The 18,149-nt window shown below is 46.0% G+C and overlaps 1 protein-coding gene across 2 annotated transcripts in view; it reads left to right on the top strand.

Moving 5' to 3' along the window:
• TANGO6 (transport and golgi organization 6 homolog) overlaps positions 1-5,159 on the top strand; it is a 191,800-nt gene extending 186,641 nt beyond the window's left edge. For both annotated transcript variants that reach the window (XM_042918981.1, XM_042918980.1), the window contains exon 18: positions 3,076-5,159. In XM_042918981.1, coding sequence (XP_042774915.1) covers positions 3,076-3,252 — 177 coding nt within the window. In that variant the 3' untranslated portion in view covers positions 3,253-5,159. The remainder of the gene's footprint in view (positions 1-3,075) is intronic.
• The last annotated feature ends 12,990 nt before the right edge of the window (positions 5,160-18,149 follow it).

Genomic DNA, 18,149 nt, shown 5'->3' on the forward strand with positions numbered 1-18,149 from the left:
TCACACAGCCATGAAGCGAGCCTGGTTGTCTGGCATCATTTCAATAGATATTCTTAAAATTTTTAGTTTTTACCAAGTGAGAAACTGGCCAGGAGTAGCATGCATACGTGCCTTCTTTCATTCATAAATCTTTTAGGTATCTGCCACATGACAGTCACTGTATGAGGCATTGGGACTTCACCAGAATGAACAAGGCAAGATATGGCCTCAGTGTGAGTAGTATATGTGATCTAGTGAGGAAAACGTACTTTTAATTACACAATAAATATTTAAGCTATAGTTGTGATACGAGTTACAAACTGAAGTATAGGCATGAGTATACTTGGGTGGCTCAGTAGTTAAGCGCCCGAGTTCGGCTCAGGTAATGATCTCGCGGTCTGTGGGTTCAAGCCCCGCGTCAGGCTCTGTGCTGACAGCTCAGAGCCTGGAGCCTGCTTCAGATTCTGTGTCTCCCTCTCTCTCTCTGCTCCCCTGCTCACACTCTGTCTCTTTCTCAAAAATGAATAAACATTTTAAAAATTAAAAAAAAAAGATGCAATTTTGAAATACCATGATACTATTTTTCACTTACTGGATTAGCAAAGATAAGAGTTTACAGTACATAGCACTGAGGAGAATATGGGGAAACAGGTATTTTCACAGTGTTAGGTAAAAATGTAGGTCGTTGCAACCTCTCTGGCCACATATATCAAAATTTTATGTGTGCATGAACTCTTGACCCAGAGATTCCATTTCTAGATATTTGTCCTATAAATATACTTGTTCATGTCTGCAAAGACTTAAGTAGCAGAGTCTTTATTGCATCAACATTTGTAATAGCAAAAGAGTTTTTTAAATGAGTTTAATTGGGAGTGTGTATAAATAAGTTGTGTGACCTTCATCCTATACAGCCAATTATACAAAAGATCTTCAAAGTATATTAAGTCACCAGGTATCATGGCACATAACAGCGTAGAATATAATTCTGTGCTTTTCAAAAGGGATGGGGAGAAGGACCTGGATGGCTCAGTCAGTTAAGTGCCCAACTTCAGCTCAGGTCATGATCTCATGGTCCGTGGGTTTGAGCCCCACGTTGGTCTCTGTGCTGACAGCTCAGAGCCTGGAGCCTACTTCAGATTCTTTGTCTCCCTCTTTCTCCCTGCTCCTCCCCCGCTCATGCTCTGTCTTGCTGTCTCTCAATAAATAATGAATGAATGAATGAATGAATGAATGAATGAATGAATGGAGGGGGGAAACATATATGCTTGTAAACACCTAGCACATTTCTCAGAATTAAGTATGATAGTCTCTGAGAAGGAAAACTAAGAGTCTGGAGTACAAGAGAGGCTAATATTTTTCATACATAATTTTTTGTATTGTATTACCTTTTTTTTTCTTAAAGTTTATTTATTTTTTTTTTTTTTTTGAGAGAGAGAGAGAGAGAGAGAGAGAGAGAGAGAGACAGAGTGTGAATAGGGGAGGGGCAGAGAGAAAGGGTGACACTGAATCCAAAGCAGGCTCCAGGCTCTGAGCTATCAGCACAGAGCCTGATGCCAGCCTCAAACCCATGGACTGTGAGATCATGACCTAAGCTGAAGTCGGGCTCTTAACTGACTGAGCCACCCAGGTGCCCCTTACCTTTCAGTAAAAATAAATAAGAACACAGGTTCTGGATGTTTCGAATCTGGCTCCACCATTTTTTTTAGCTGAGTAATCTTAGGAGGTTACTTAACCCTCTAATCTTCTATGTTCTCATCTGTAAAACGAGGCTAATAACTTTCCTTTATATGACCAGCATAAAAATTAGATAATATATGAAAAATACCTAGTACAGTACGTGATCCAAAAATAGTAGCTTTTGAGGCACTGAGCCCAGACCAGAAGTAATTTCACAAGTAGTCGCAGACAAGTCATGTGACCCCCCTGTGACCTAGTGTCTTCAGTCCCCTAGTTTGACCACTTGATCCCTAAGGCCTCTTAGGGGCAGAGGGAAAGAGAGAGAGAATCTCAAGCAGGCTTCACCCTCAGCATGGAGCCGGACATGGGCTTGATCCCACAACCCTAGGATCATGAACTGAGCTGAAATCAAGAGTGGGACACTGAACTGATTGAGCAACCCATGCACCCCTGAAACCTGTTTCTTTCTAGAAGCTCTAACTGCAAAGCCAGGAAGATTTTGAAGGAAATTAGGAGCTCCTGGGAGTAGGTGCTCTGGCACCCTCCCAATTCCGTGTCAGAGCATAAGATGAGAACATGGGACGTGAGGACTGGGTGTGGCTGTCTACACAGCCCTCTCGTCTCCTGTTACAGGGTTGCAATTGGAAACCAAATTATAGTGACTTGAGGAAGGGCATGGAGATGGAACTGTGGTGGAAAAATTTTTTTAATGTTTATTTATTTTTGAGAGAGAGAGAGAGAGAGAATGTGTGTGAGAGCATGCAAGCAGGGGAGGAGCAGGGATTGAGGGAGACAACAGAATCTAAAACAGGTTCCAGGCCCTGAGCTGTCAGCACAGAGCCTGAGACGGGGCTCAAACCCACAAACGAGAGATCATGACTTGAGCCGAAGTCGGGTGCTTAACCAACTGGGCCACCCAGGTGCTCCTGTGGTAGAAAAGTTTTAAAGTAGTGGCAAGGAAAGGCATGCTTGTTGAAGAGAGAGCCTTCTGGGTTTCATATGATAGATGTCTGCAGATGGGTGTCAGCAGAGGGCTTTGTGGGAGCTAGAGAGGAAGATGCTGGTAATTGTGCTCTAGGAGTAACCATGTCTGGGCACTATTCCCTGTCTGTGGTTCTAAGGTTTTTGCTCTGCTTTGGGACCGAAGGAAGGGGTCTGGGATCTATACTTTGGCCTGGAGATATTGGGGAGTAGCGGCCCCCAAGGCCAGTGTAGTGAGGTGTCAGGGGTCATGAGAAACCCCAGAGGAAGCCTATCTCAGTACAGCTGCTCCTCCTTCCATCTGAGAAGGCCATGCACTATCTTCTTAAGGGAGCCTGCAAGTTTTCTCACAGAACTTCTCAGGAGAAGGCAAATAGGTCTTTGTGAGCAATTTTGGAACAGTAGACAGATAGTCATGACACTGTCTCTCTCATACAGGTGCTGAGGGATGTCCTTAAGGATCTCTACCACCTGCTGAAACACGTGGTGCGTTTGGAGCCCGATGATGTGGCCAAGCTCCACGCCCAGCTGGCCCTTGAAGAGCTGGATGAGATCATGAGAAACTTCCTTTTCCCACCACAGAAGCTGGAGAAAAAGATTGTGGTCCTGCCCTAGACCTGGCTCTAAGGACATCAAGGAGGTAGAGGACCAAGAGCGGTGCCCAGTCCTTCCAGCAGGTGGCCCCACTGCCTCTTTGGTGCTGGCAATATGGCTGACCCTGGATGGCTTTATGTATCTGGTCATTTGTGCCTTCAGGCTGACCTTCCTAAAGCATCTATTTAGCATCCTGCATCCAGCCTGAAGCATGTGTCATTAGAAGACAAAAGATTACAAATCTCATTTATCTGCACATTTTTCACTGGCCTGGAGCATTTAGAGAAGGAAGTCTACTTGATGGAAATATATATATATTTCGATGGAAGTACATTTTTAACACAACTGGTAGAATTTGATTAATTGACCATTCTCTTATTGTGACTTGAACAGAAGAGGTTGACCACCCTCCTGAGTGGCACATGTGTCATATATCTTGACATTCTTTCATAGTGAGATTGTTCTTCCTTGTGATAATGAGGGGCAGCCAGAGCTACTCATCCTTGGCTACTCAAGAGGCTTATCAGAGTATAGAGATGCAGTTGGAGGTAGGGAGGGGAAGGAAACTGTTATCAAAACATGCAAAATGGAATAAAATTATTTTGGCTGGAAAGAATAATAGGTCTGAATCTGGTCTTCAGCTATTGGGATGAAAAGCTGTGGCACTGAGGAGGATTTGCACTCCAGAGAAGAGAGTCAAGCTTGTTGAATCTTCCAGAGATGAAGAGTAGCCCTGTGTTTGTCCTCCCGGGCCATTTTCTTAGCTCCCCCTGCTGCTATTTGCATGAAAGGGCCCTGATTATAGAAGAGAGCCATAAACATCTCAGATGAGAGAGTTTATATATAGCATTTGGTCGCTCTGCTCCTTCAGGAAGGAATGCTTAGACAATGGGTTAATTAAATGTGTGCTGGAAAGCGTGTAGCATATTGGTGACCTGAAGCAAGGTTTATTGAAATCCTATCAGATGTAGCACTGTGGGCTCCTCTTTATTTATGTATTTCGGCCACTGAATTTTGATTACAGCTAAAAGAGAAGAGAAAAAGGAGAGATTGGCTGAGTGCTTCGGATGAGCCCTCCCTGTTGTCAACACCTCAGCAAGGCTAACCCAGAGCTCCTTGACCAGTCCTCAGCTTTCGGGGCTAGGTACAGGATTTTATCTCCACTCTCTAGGGTAATCAGGCCTAGGGCAACCAAAACACAGTTTCCCAAAACTCTTAAGTGACTGAAGGCGCCGTGTATGAGCGTGCCCATTTGCCAATTAACAGGACATTTCTCTCCAGCAGGATTACAGATGTGGTTCTTAGCTTAGAACCTTTGTGGCACGCATTCCTTTACAGAGGCTGTCTTATAGTTAGATGTGGATCACGAGTTAGCTTAGTAAGCAAAGAATTAGAACAAAGGGAATTAGATGCTTTTAGGGAATATTTCCATTCAGCTAGTGTAGCTGGATTTGTCTCCATTCTCCAAATTAGGATGTCTGGAGAATCAGGATTGGGGTTTCAAACCAGAGAACAATCTCCTTTGAACCAGCTGGATATATCCTAAAAATTCTTGTTTCTTGGCCTTCCTTGAACCACACTCCATACAACCTACTTCAGATCATCAGATTGGATATGTTAGATGATTGAATTCACTTACAACTTCATTTGCATTAAATGCATTCCAGTTCTGAAGATATATCCTAACTGATCACCTTGATTAGACTGAGAAACTCTAGTCTCAAAACCTGAACTCCTAAGGAGTGTCTCACCAAGCATTCTAGTCCCTGTATCTCCATTTATAAATTGCCTCTTAATTTGAATTATTTGGCAAGTAGCTAAAAGCATCTGTTCTTTATTGATTTTGATGGATTCCATTTCAGAGAGTGACTTTTTCTGACCTTGTTACCAAATTCAAGGGAAAGACACTGTAATGTAACCCTCCTAAACATGACCAAATATTAAAAATTTCCAAATATATATATATAATTATTTTATGTCCATAATATATAGTATATAATGTTATATATTATTTCATATATTATATAAAATAATATTATATTATATATTATATAATATTTAAAATATATAAACAATATAGTATATAATATAATTATAGATCAATTATGTATAATTAATTATATATTAAATAATATATTATATAATATATATAATCTCCATCTGCCCTTGGGAAGGAACATGAGAATTAAGAACTTTATTTATTTATTTTAAATTTTTTTAAACGTTTTATTTATTTTTTGAGAGAGAGAGACGGAGACTGAGTATGAGCAGGGGAGGGGCAGAGAGAGGGAGATACAGAATCTGAAGCAGGCTTAGGCTCTGAGCTGTCAGCACAGAGCCCAACGTAGGCCTTCAACCCACAAACTGCTACATCATGACCTGAGTCAAAATTAGATGCTTAACTGAACAAGCCACCCAGGTGCCCCAAGAATTAAGAACTTTAGCATAGAGACGCCTGGCTGACTCAGTCAAAGAAGCATGAGATTCTTGATCTCAGGGCCAGAAGTTTGAGCCCCACATTGGGTATATAGATTACTGAAAAAATAAATAAACTAAAAGAAAAAAAAGAAAAGAGCTTTAGGATAATAAAAATACAAAACTGAAAGAAAAGTAAAGAAAAGAAGAAAGGGCGAAAGAAAAAAAGAAAGAAGGAAGGAAGAAAGAAAGAAAGAAAGAAAGAAAAAAGAAAGAGGCACAGAACAGAACTCCAGGGCAGATGGCAGCAGCAGTCCCGGGGCCTCCCTGCGCAGGGCCTGGGAGGCATGTCTGGTTCTATGGAATATGTAATAGCAACTTGCCTCAGGCTTGCCTCCCACCTCTGCCCTTCCTCCCAGGCTGTCTTCCCTCTGCTGCCCTTCCAGTCTGCTTCCTTATCCATCCCACTGAACTTCTCTTAGCCTCTCACCTTTGGTCCCTTCCACTACCCAGCAGTCTGCCCAGTGATCACCTGGATCACTCATGGGGTCTCTTACTTGGCCCTGTCCTGCCTTCTCCCCCTCCTTTTCCTTCCTGGTTTCTTCCAACTCTTTCCAGGCCTACTGTTCACACAGCACCTCGGCTTACAGAGGATGGCCCTGTAGCAAGAGACATGCAGGGGCCCAGAGCCCTGGCTGCAGCCAGACCCCAGGCCTGCTGCTCTAGCATATACTGCTTGCTCAGATTAGACTTCCCAGAACTCTGGAGAGTTTCCCTCTCTGTTATGTGTCTCTTCCTCCTCAGCACTTGCCCTTCTACAAGTCCTCTCTTCTTTAATCGGAAGTCTCCTAACCTTCACTTTGCTCCTTACCATCCCTCCACACACATACTTGTCCATACGTCCTAATATTCTCCTTTCTTCACCTCTCTTCTCCATTGTTTTACTTTCCTGTGGCTCCGCTCACCCATCTACGTATAAGGGCCGAGGTGGCAGGGACTGGAGATTAGGAGAGCAAATCACAGCAAGAGTGACAGCCATTTATTGAGCACCTACTATGTGCCAGATGCTGTGCCAGGCACTAAGGACACAGCAGTGAACAAAGCAGACAGAACCTTTACCCTCAGGGAAAACTTACATTGTAACGGAAGGAGACAGACAATAAATAAATAATAACATAGAAGAATGTCAAGTGAGCTTAAATCCTATGGAGAAAAATTAAGTCAGGAGGGTGTGTGTAGAGCGTACAGGGATGGGAGCTGTAAGTTGAGGTCAGTTGTCTAGAGAAGGCCTCACTGAGAAGTTGAGATTTGAGTAAGGATCACAACTGACAGTGAAGATATTTGAGAGAAGAGCATTACAGACAGAGGGAATGGCAAGGGCAAGGGCCTGGAGCCAAGAGTGTGTCCGGCAGGTTTGAGGGACAGCCGGCAGGCCAGTGCGGCTGTGGCAGAGTGAGCCAGAGGGACACAGAGAGGATGGGGCAGTGTGACATGCCACATCTCTCAAGCCTTATGGGGCACTCTGAGCGGGCAGGGGGCGGGGGCAGCCACAGACCTATCTCTCCCTGAAGCCACTTCTGCTTCAGTGCTTTGAGGCTGAGTGTGTGAATGCCGTAAAACGGGAAATGCGTGTAGCCCAAAGGCGTTTCATACCCCGCCACTTTTTTTTCTCAGTTGGAATGAAGTGGTGAGCCCCATCGCTTCACCATCTCCTTCCCTGGAAAGCAAATGTGTCAGGCTGCCCTCGCCCACCCACCGCCCCCACCCCTCGTTGCGGGGTGGGAGGGTTGCCGAATGGAGCCTTGCCCGCCTCAACAGCACTTTGCTGAGATGGAGAGATGGCTAAGACATGTGAAAGTGGATCATTTGGGAGGAAGAAGTTGGATGATTCTGACCTGTGCAAAACCAGACTGGCTTCTGGAGTGTTTTTGCACAGAGATCCAGAATCTCAGCTGGAATGTCAGCGGCAAGGGAGAGAATGAGAAAGGGGAGCTGAGTTCCAGGGTGGGCTGTGAGAGGCCGCCACTGTTCCCCCCCACCCCCTGCCGACCACGAGGCATCTCCATCCCCCAGCCCCTGGGCGGCAGCCGGCTTGACCCGTGAGAGCCTGGCCGTGTCCTTCGGCAAGTTCTGCAGCCACAGACATTCTGCAGTCACATGCAGCAGCCTCACTGCAGTGCGCGTACCTCTGACTCGCTCGCACCGCTCAGCTTGGCTGAGACCGGTGCTGCTGGGGGCTGGGAAGTTGTCTTCCAGGGAGCCCGCCGCCGCCGCCGTGGGGCTGTCTTCTCTGCCCTGACTGCGGGGCTTGGGGCTGCCTGCCGGCAGGTGAAGAGGAAATGCAGACCCCCACAATCCGCCCTGGAAGGGGCTGTGCCCACTTATTTGAAGGATCATCTCCTGGTGTCCCTCTCGACCATTCTTTACGCTGACTCCCAAGCTGTGTGCTTCCCGGAGGGCTCAGGGACTGTCTCCCTCCCCGCCCTCTGCAGTCCCCGTGGGGCTTAGAACAGGAGGATCAGTTCCTCTGTGTTCCCTTTCGTTTGGAAAGTCGTTGTGCATCCAAAACCGTGTCTGATTCTCACAACAACCTCGTGGAACAGGGAGGCAAGCTGTTGTTACCCGCCTTTGGCTGGACTTGGCCCCGTGTTTCTGGGTCTCAGTGAGACTCTTGAACACCTGTTAAATACTATAGAGGCTCTCCCCACCTGCCCCCATCCCCCCAAAATAAGTATAGGAGCAAAAACTTTTCAACTAGAGCACAGTTTGGGAAGAAAGCTCAGGGGTTTCAGCATAGGTGTCCCACGAAGATATAGTTTGATTTGTGCTGACACAAGCTGCCGTGTGCCTACCAAGACCCCCGTGCCTGCCCCGTGACACCTCTGAGGATGACAGGGAGTGATAGAGCCCTCAGGTATGGATACCCTGGCTGCTTGTGTGTGTGTATCTGTGTGTTCTAATTACACATGTTACATAAACTGACAAATTTAATATATATATGTAACAAAAATAAGAAAAATGCCCACAATTTCACTTCCACTCCTACCCCAAGATTACCACTGACAACTTGATGTATATCCCTTCAGATATTTCTTTCCTTTCATACTTTTTCCAAACGAATACAGACATGCATTACTGCTTTCAAAAACAAAAGTAGGATTGAACCATAAATAGGGTCCCACGTATTTTTTTCTTAGTTATATATCTTGGAGACACTCTCCTGCCAGAGCTTATAGATCTCTCTCCTTTGAGATGGGGCATGTCTTCTGTAGTATAGGTGAGCTACAGCTGGTTTAAGCTTTTTTTTTTTTTTTTTTTTTTTTTTTTTTGAGAGAGAGAGAGAGAGAGAGAATGAGGGGGGCGCAAAGCGGGGGGGGAGAGAGAGAGAGAGAGAGAGAGAGAGAGAGAATGAGAATCTTAAGCAGGCTCCATGCTATCAGTGCAAAGCCCCACACAGGTCTCGAACTCACCATGAACTGTGAGATCATGACCTGAGCCAAAATCAAGAGTTGGATGCTTAACCTACTGAGCCACCCAGGCGCCCCTAAGCATTTTTTTTAAGAAGGCTTCACATCCAGCACAGACCCCAACATGGGGCTTGAACTCAAGGCCCTTAGACCGTGACCCTGAGATCAAGACCTGAGCTGAGATCAAGAGCCAGACACTTAACCGACTGAGCCACCCAGGAGCCCTATGCATTTGTTTCTTGATGGTCTATTGAGTTGTTGCTAATTTCCAGTGATTCTCAACACAATTGTTTACATACTTAAGTGTTTCTATAAGCTAGGTCCTAGGAGGACAGAATGTTGGACCAAAATGCTCTGAACATTTTAAAATATTAGTACCAAAATGTCCACCAAAAAGTATGTGCTTTTTGGATGCATTCCCCTATGCTCAGTTGACATTTTAACACCGTGAAATACAGGTTCAGTCTCCACGGCAAAGTGTTGACACCGTTCTCTAAATAATTCAAGGACTGGGAAATCTTCAGGGGCTAGAGTTTTCTGTACACCAAACCACCAATGGGAGCACAATAACACACTTGGCAGGTACACTCAGCAGCTTACAAGTCCTCATCCTGGAGAGAAATCCTGAGGCCCTACAGGGCTTCCAAAAAGTATTCTTAACCGGGGACATCTGACTGGCTCAGTCAGTGAGCATGTGACTCTTGAACTAGGGGTTGTGAGTTCAAACCCCACGTTGGGCGTACAGCCTGCTAAAAAAATAAAATATAATTTTTACCAGACTCTCAGTTCTGAGATTCTGTCCTGAGATGTAGGGTTTGCCCTCTCAGGGGGTTTGGAGTGTCCCCAGGATAATGACCATGGTTCCCAAACCAGACTCAGGACGTAGGGTCTGATGGCCCCTCAAAGTATCAAGTTCATCTTGTAAAATCCAAGATAAATGACTGCTCTCCAGCACTGTACATAATAATCAGTTAACACTATAAAGAGCTTATTACATTCTTCTGTGCATTTGAGGTATATTAATTCACTAAATCCTCCCACTTTGCCTGTGAGGTAGGTATTATTATTATCCCTCTTCTACGGATGGGAAAAGTGAGGCACACAGGAGGCTAATTACTTGCCCCAGATTACATACCAGTGGTAAGTAGCTAAACCAGTATTTGGACCCCGGAAGTCTGGCTCCAAAGCTGGACTTATAACCATTGTGCTTTGCTGTTACCCAATAGGTACTATGTTTTCAAATGTTTTTTTTTTTTTTTAAAGTGTTCTTAATGTAAGTGAGGATAAAGAAAGTGATTCCCTGCTTGTTTAAAAAAAAATTTTTTTTAACGTTTATTTATTTTTGAGACAGAGAGAGACAGAGCATGAACGGGGGAGGGTCACAGAGAGAGGGAGACACAGAATCTGAAACAGGCTCCAGGCTCTGAGCTGTCAGCACAGAGCCCGACGCGGGGCTCGAACCCACGGACCATGAGATCATGACCTGAGCCGAAGTCGGACGCTCAACCGACCGAGCCACCCAGGCGCCCCAACCTGCTTGTTTAAATGGACCACCTATGCCGGCCCTGATTCCCTCCAAGTAGTGTCCTCGTATAGCAACTCCAGCCTCAGACACCTGAACTTGTTGTTTGCCCAGCAGCTAGAGATGAGGTTTGATAAAACTCCCCAGCCCTCCTGCTCCTATACTCCAACAGCTTTCACAAATTGCTTATTTAAAGCCTTATTCTTCCTTCTGGGGGTGGCTAAGGTAGAAGCCACCCGAGACTGCCTTCCTGGGAGCAGAGGAGGCAGAGAGCCATGTGTGCGTGCGTGTGTGTGCAACATAGAAAATGTACAACGTCTTCCCATGAAATCTAACCAGAGCCCAGAAATGTCCCCTTTGAAGGTTGGCTGTTTGTTTTGTTTTGTTTTTTTACCTTTTCATCTCCTGGAAGCAGCGTTTCAGTTCTCAGATTTCATTTTCAGAATGATCACAGTGGATCAGTTTAAACTATTATCTGTTGTGTCTATATTTCTTGCTTAAATACATTGATAGCTCTGTCCCATACCATCCCTGAGAGAGAAAAAATTGAGACTGAAATTAACAGCCTTCGTTTGCAGAAGGGAAGCATAAGGTCCAGACAGGTAAGTTCTTGCATATGGGAAGAGAAAGAGGAAGGGGAGGGGAGAGTGCAGTAGGGCAGAGAAACTCGTTCCTCTATTCACGGATTCTTAGGCTTGGCCACACAGCCAGCACCTCCCTCCATCCCAGAGCAGCTGGCGGTGAGAGCTGTGACACTGTCAGAGAGCAGTTCGCGGGGAGCTTCTGAGCTGCTGGAGCGCCCTCTCTGCTGGGGAACTAGGAAGAGCCGCGGGGCCTTTAAGTGGCTTATTAAATGATGTAAGATTTAATCTTCACTGTCTGCCTTAGAGCTGAAGCCTGCTCAGAACAGTGTCTGGGTGGGGCTTTTCTGATGTACAGCCCTAGTCATCACACGCCAAGGTAGCCTGGCACTGGGGAGAACAAAGCCACCTGCTCCCTACTTCCAGAGTCTCTAGAACTTGAACAATCGTCCCTGCCCCTCCCTCCCCCCCCCCCCCCCCACATACAACACACACCTTCTATTAGACCACACACCGCTTTCAAGACTTCAAACCCTGTGGTGACCATATTAATCCTCAGGAAGGGCCAGCCTGAATTAGGCTGTCTTTACTGAAAGAATGGTGGTACTGATGCTTCAGAGAGCTGGAGGGTGGGATGAGCTCCCGGCCAGACTCCCCAAAGAAACTGTATCAGTGTTGGAGGCTCCAGCGTCAGCCATGTGGGAATTTCTCCATGGCCAAGGCCAGAACAAAGGGAGAGAGATTGGGACCCCATGCCCCAAAAGAGAGCAGCTCAGACCCAGTACCAACCCATCCTTTGGGTTAATAGGAAGAGCCCCCAAAATGCCGAAGTTCTGTTGTTTAGAAACTGAAAGCTGATCCAAGTTGGGTTTTGGCAGCTCTGTCCTGCCATTGACAAGAGCTGGCTGCTTTCCCCCGCCCCCCACTTCTCCTAGAGAAGGCAGGCAGCACTTGAGCCAAAGAAAAGACTATGTCGATCCAATTCCAGGTGTATTGCGGGGATGTGGGGACTGATCCTCCCATCTGGTCCTGTCCTCCTCTGTGTTTCTCCCTGGCACTCCTTCCTAATTTCCAGTTTAAATCAGCATCCCTTCTCCTTTTTCTTCTTTTCTTCTGGCTTGGTAGCTCATTAGTTCATTGTTCAGTTTTTAAGGTCAGTTAATTCAGTCAGGTGCAGCAGGCAAGGGTCTAGAGGGAAATGGACAGACACTTCTACTCTCTGGAGCTCACCTCCAGGATTGGCTGGCTCTCTACTGTCCTCCTGGTGCCAGATATGTACTTGCAAATCTCAGCCGAGGAGAATCCTCAGGATGTGTTCTTAACCTCAGATGCATAATAGAATCAATCACCTAAGGAATTAAAAAAAAAAAAAATTCAAGCCTGGGGCTCACCCCCAGTGATTCTTACTAAATTAATTGATCTGGGATAGGGTCCAGGCATTAGTGTTTTTTAAAAAGCCCCAAGGTTTTAAAAGTCTAATGTGCAACGGCCAGATGCCAGAACCAATGCATTAGCTTACCTTGTGCAAAAGGAGTGTGTGTGTGTGTGTGTGTGTGTGTGTGTGTGTGTGTGTGTTGGGGGCAGGGGGTGTCCTAGCCAAAAAAAGAAAAAAGAAAATCTGGTAGTTGGGCATACTTTGTGGGGTTGGGGGAGGTCCTTCCCCATGAAGGAGTGGATGAGATCTGCCTCCACCATTGGCTCTTCTCTAATTGCTTTTACAGAGGATCCGGCTTTGGACCTCCTCTGTGACAGTGACTAATGATGTCTTTCATCAAGAAAGGGGACATAAAGCAGAAATGCCAGCACATTTAAAAACTGTTGTGGATGTTATTGTAACAAGAGCCAAATGAATTTGGAACAAGGTTACCTTAAGCAATCTGTTTCCCTCCTGCTGATACAGCGGCTGGGACTGTAGACTGGGATAGTGTTCTACTAAAGTCCAGAAAGTGGGTGTGTGCTTGTGTAATGAGCATGTATGCATGTGTCCACTTTTAGTACAGTGAGTGAGGTGCGCACGTGGGTATGGGCACACGCGCGGGTACTTGCATGAGGGGCTCTTTACCACGCCCAGAGAACCTGTCCCTGGGGCTTCCTCCAGCCTCAATGCCGTGCTGTTGACATCATTCTTGGACACCCTTTTTTTTTCAGGAAAAGCATCCTTTCAGGGTATGCCTAGAGCCCATATTCATGTGCACCCTCTTCCCTTACCCGGGATCACTAGGATCCTGGATGAGGGGGTGAGTGGGGGCTGGCATCAGCTGGGGTGTACCAAGCAAACCATGTATGCTGGCTCAGGACTATGTTGCCAGGAAGAAGTCTTTTTATAATTCACTCAAAGGTGCTGGATGCACACTGCCTCCTTCCCTGCTAAATTCTCTCAAAGGATCGGTGGGAAGGATTTAAATAAAGCAAGTTACTGAAGTTTTGACTACCACTAATTCTATCTATATCCTCGCCTTCCCAACTTTACTGCCTTTTTTTTTTTTTTAAAGAAGTAATACCTACACCCAGTGTGGGGCTGGAACTCACAACCCCAAGATCAAGAGCCAGATGTTCTACTGACTGAGCCAGCCAGGTGCCCCTTGACTGCTTTCTTTGTAGACTGAGGTTCCTAAACCCTTTACACCTGAACTTGTGTGTGATATAGACTATATCCCACCCTGCCCCAGCTTAGAAGGAAATTTTACAAATTCAAGACTCATATCATTTTAAATACATTTTTATTGCAAAATTATTATAGTTATTAATAGAAAATTTGGCAACCACAGAGAGAAAAGTGAAGAGAAAAAAATCTATTGTTCCACTACCCAGACAAACCTGATCTTGATATTTGGGTGAACTTCTCTCTTGCCTTTTACTTTATAGGATTTAAAAGAAAGCAACAAAGTGGACATAATCATGTATACATGACAATTTTGTATCTTGCCTTTTTTTACTTAACATTGCATCAGAAACATTTTTGCATCTTCCTCATCTTCATGAACATAGTTTTTAGTAGCTGTACCATATCCCAACATGAAGGAGATTACGGTTGAAAATCACCTTCTGGATTTTTTTTTTTTCTGCATTTGCCTAGGAGAGGGAGAGAAAGGAAAAATGGCCGGGAAGAGCTCTTTCTGTTCAGGATTCCAAGAAAAGCATCTCCAGGTCTGGTCTGATATTCCGTTATCGGTCTGGTATGCCCTCCTAATCCTGACCTTCAAGCCAGCATAAAAGAACCTGGCCCCTCGGTAGGGGCTAATGGCTCTGCCGCCAGCAGAGCAGAGGCCCCTTAATTTGAAATGAAAATGATTCTTCCATCCAAGGAGAGAGAGAGAGAGAGAGAGAGAGAGAGAGAGAGAGAGAGAGAGAGAGGCAGACTGGAGTTAAACTCTTACCACTGCAACTGCAGGACAGAAAAGTCCTTACACCTGCTTCTTCAAACATAGCACCTAGAAATGGTACTGATTACAGAGTACTTGTCAGTAGGAGGGGAAAGGCATGAAAGGGTAACTTTGTTTGGTAGTAGCTGCCTCGCTGTAGTCAAGGCACACACTTTCCACTTTGAATTATGTATTAACCTGGTGTTGCAGATTAAGCTGCCTCGAAGAGGAAGCCCTATTTAGTCAGCTGGGGGACATAACCTGCTATTCTTTGGAGGCCAGTTTAAATTCACCTTCATTAGCTTCAGGAGGTTTTGATTCTGTTCGGCCCAGGGGAGCCGATGGGAGGCAGCCTGGAGGGACGGCTTGGCTGCCATTCCCCATTCTGCTTTGCTTCGCTGGAAGCTGCGGGCTGCATGCCATCGAGGGGCACTGAAGCGTGAGGTCCGAGGGTGAGGGGGGCGGCTGTGGAGCCCGAATGCCCCTCCGCCCCTCCGCCTTGTCACTCACTAGGAGACCAGCAGAGCAGAGCTGTGCAGCACCTGGTTCCTGGCAGGGCTGGCCTGCAGCTTCAAGCACCAGCGATGACAAGGGAGATTGAACGGCAGACTCCTACTGGTGCAAGGTGTCTGAGCATTTCACAAGTTTGGATTTGAAAACTGGCGGAAAGATGAAATCTTTTTTTGTGGAACTGTCAGCTTCAGTGACCTGAAGCCCTCCAAAGCTTTGAGAATGGCCCTCTCAACCCTGCAAACGATAGGAATCTCTTTCTCTTGATGATTGCTCCACTTCTCCTGCCACTTGTGCCCAAGACAGTGACACTGCCTGCCCTTAGCGGTGCTTCCTGATGGCGGCACCAACCGTTCCCACTGCATGCAGCCCCCTTGCTCTGGTTCATGGGCTTGCTAACATGCCTCCTCCACCCATTCCCGCTCCCTACCTCCAAACCACAGCTCAGTCGTCCCCAGACAATACTGGTAACCTATTCCTACCTTGCTCAGACTTCTTCAATAGTTCTCCATTACTACCAAATAAAGCCCAAAGTCCTTATTCAGTCATTCAAGGCTTCCAGAATCTGCCCTTAGCATCCTCCTCCTCAGCAGCTAGAATTTGCCTGGCACGTCTTAGAGCAGGTACTGTTGCAAGTTCTTCAGTGCAAATTTCTTTTTTTTAAAGATATTGTAAAAATTCTTTAAATGCTTATTTATATATTTTTGAGAGAGAGAGGGAGAACACAAGCGGTGGCGGGGAGCGGGGGGGGGGGGGGGGGACCGGCAGGGAGAGGGAGAGGGAGACACAGAATCCGAAGCAGGCTCTAGGCCCCGAACTGTCAGCACATAGCCCGACGTGGGGCTTGAACCCACGAACCGCAAGATCATGACATGCGCCGAAGTTGGACGCTTAACCGACTGAGCCACTCAGGCGCCCCGAGATTTTATTTTTTTTAAATAATCTCTACACCCAATGTGGGGCTCGAACTCACAACACAAGATCAAGAGTTGCACACTCCACTGACTGAGCCAAACCAGGTGCCCTTTCAGTGTAAATGGCTTGTTTCATCCAGGCCTTTCTTCACTGCCCTTCAAACATGCCTCATCCATTCTTCTACCTGCTCTGTTCTTAAGCTACTCTTCCCATCTAGAATGTTCCTGACTTTCTGCACAGTCATCTCAAGTTCTCCATGAAACTCTGCTCAGCCTATTCCAGCTCCCTGAGATCTCTTTCCTGAAATCCTCAAACTCTTCTAGTTGGATTCTCTTATCAACATCTAATTATATAAACTGTCTTGTATGATGACCATTTTTGAAGTGTATTTGTCTTCAAAATGGATAACTGTCTAGATGGCAGGGACCAGCCTGAGATTTTCTGGTGTCAAAGCATCGTTCTCTTCTCAGAGCTGGTCTTCAGTGTTTGTTAAGTGAATGTTGAAATACAGCACACATCTTCTACTACTGAGCCGAATGAAGAGGCTTATCCTTTGGAACCCGTGTAAAAGCCATTTCAACAACATCTGAATTCACGCGTTTAAATGATTAGGTGTGGAATTAGTCCTATTCCTAAATCCCCAGTGGTAAGCAGAGATAAACTTGAGCTTTATTGTATCAGCCCCTTAAAGATCCCCCCTCTTGCCCTTGATGAGCTGAATGCAAATAGGGCACCACAAACTGGATCTTAATTACAGTCAAATCCTCTCTGGCATAGGCTGGCGACAAAGGTAGAGACCCTACTTGCTGCCTGGTGACACAGGGTCGCTGGCCCTGCAGATTAGAAAAAGAGAATTTGCTTCTTATGGGAAGCCATTCAGGGGGCCAAGCCAACTGGTATGGGCAGAATGTTTACTGTTCTCATGATGTTGCATCTGGACCTGCTGTTCATTTAGGAGTTTTTAATGGACTAGCCCACCAACTATAAAACTCCCTGGAGCCAACTGAGTGAGATAGGCAATAAGCCTGTGGGGCAAATTTGAAGCCTTAGAAATTAACTAGGCATGAGACCATCCTGGAACATCCCCAGGAAACTTGCTCCCAGAGAAGTCATGCTGCTGTTGCGTTGAGGGCAGACAGATCTTTCCAAACTGGCTGTTCCATTCCTTCAGCTTCTAAACAGGTCACTTACAAGCAGCCAGTTGGCTGTATATGACTCACAGACACATTTTGCCTGGCCTGTGGAGTGTTTTCTTCTTTTTTTTTTCTTTCAACATTTGAATTAGTTGCTAACACTTAAAAATTAGGAGATTTCCCATAAAAATCTGGATTTCAGATTTCTCTTGAAAACAGAGCACCTGCGCCCTTCTCCTTACTGGGATATCTTTAAACGGGATATTCACTCCCCCCAGGCAGATACACTCATTTTTGTCCCCACCCAGCCCGTTTGTATTCCCTGATCTAAAATGTTGCAGGTTGCAAATTGGGGTGGGAGGTAGGATCAGATAGCTCTTTCGGTCTCTGGCAACTCCAGGCTCTGTGATGATGCCCCTGAAGGTGGAGGAGATGGCCTGGGGCTCTGGGAGTCCATAATGCATTTGAGACAAGGCATTTTTTCATTAACACTGGTCTCTGAATTTCCGGTCACAAGTATCACATCCTGGAGCAATGAGCCTGTAGAATCCACGGCATTTGCAAACAGATGCTGGTCTCTGGTGGAGGATAACTGGAGTTAACTTTCACTGAGCCTCTGCTCTCAGCCCATTCTTCAATTTTGTAACAACCCTGTTAAGTAGATACTCAATCCCATTTCTGGGAGGCAGACCCTGAGGCTAGGGCCTTGCAGCTAGTGGCAGGACGGACTCCAAAGCCTTCCTCTTAACCAGAGGCTTCTCTATCAACCTGCATATTATTAGCTCTTCTTAGGTCCTGTCTCAAGTTTCAAAACACATTCCCATTGTGGATTCAATACTAGTTGTTGTTTTTTTTTAATGTTTATATTTGGGGGGCCCGGGCAGAGAGAAAGAGAGGGAGAGAGACAATCTGAAGCAGGCTCCGTGCTGTCAGCACAGAGCCCACTGCAGGGCTCAATCTAACGGATCATGAGATCAGGATCTGAGCTAGAATCCAGTCCGGCCGTTACCCGA

Source organism: Panthera leo, chromosome E2, assembly GCF_018350215.1.
Source record: "Panthera leo isolate Ple1 chromosome E2, P.leo_Ple1_pat1.1, whole genome shotgun sequence".
Taxonomy (NCBI): domain Eukaryota; kingdom Metazoa; phylum Chordata; class Mammalia; order Carnivora; family Felidae; genus Panthera; species Panthera leo.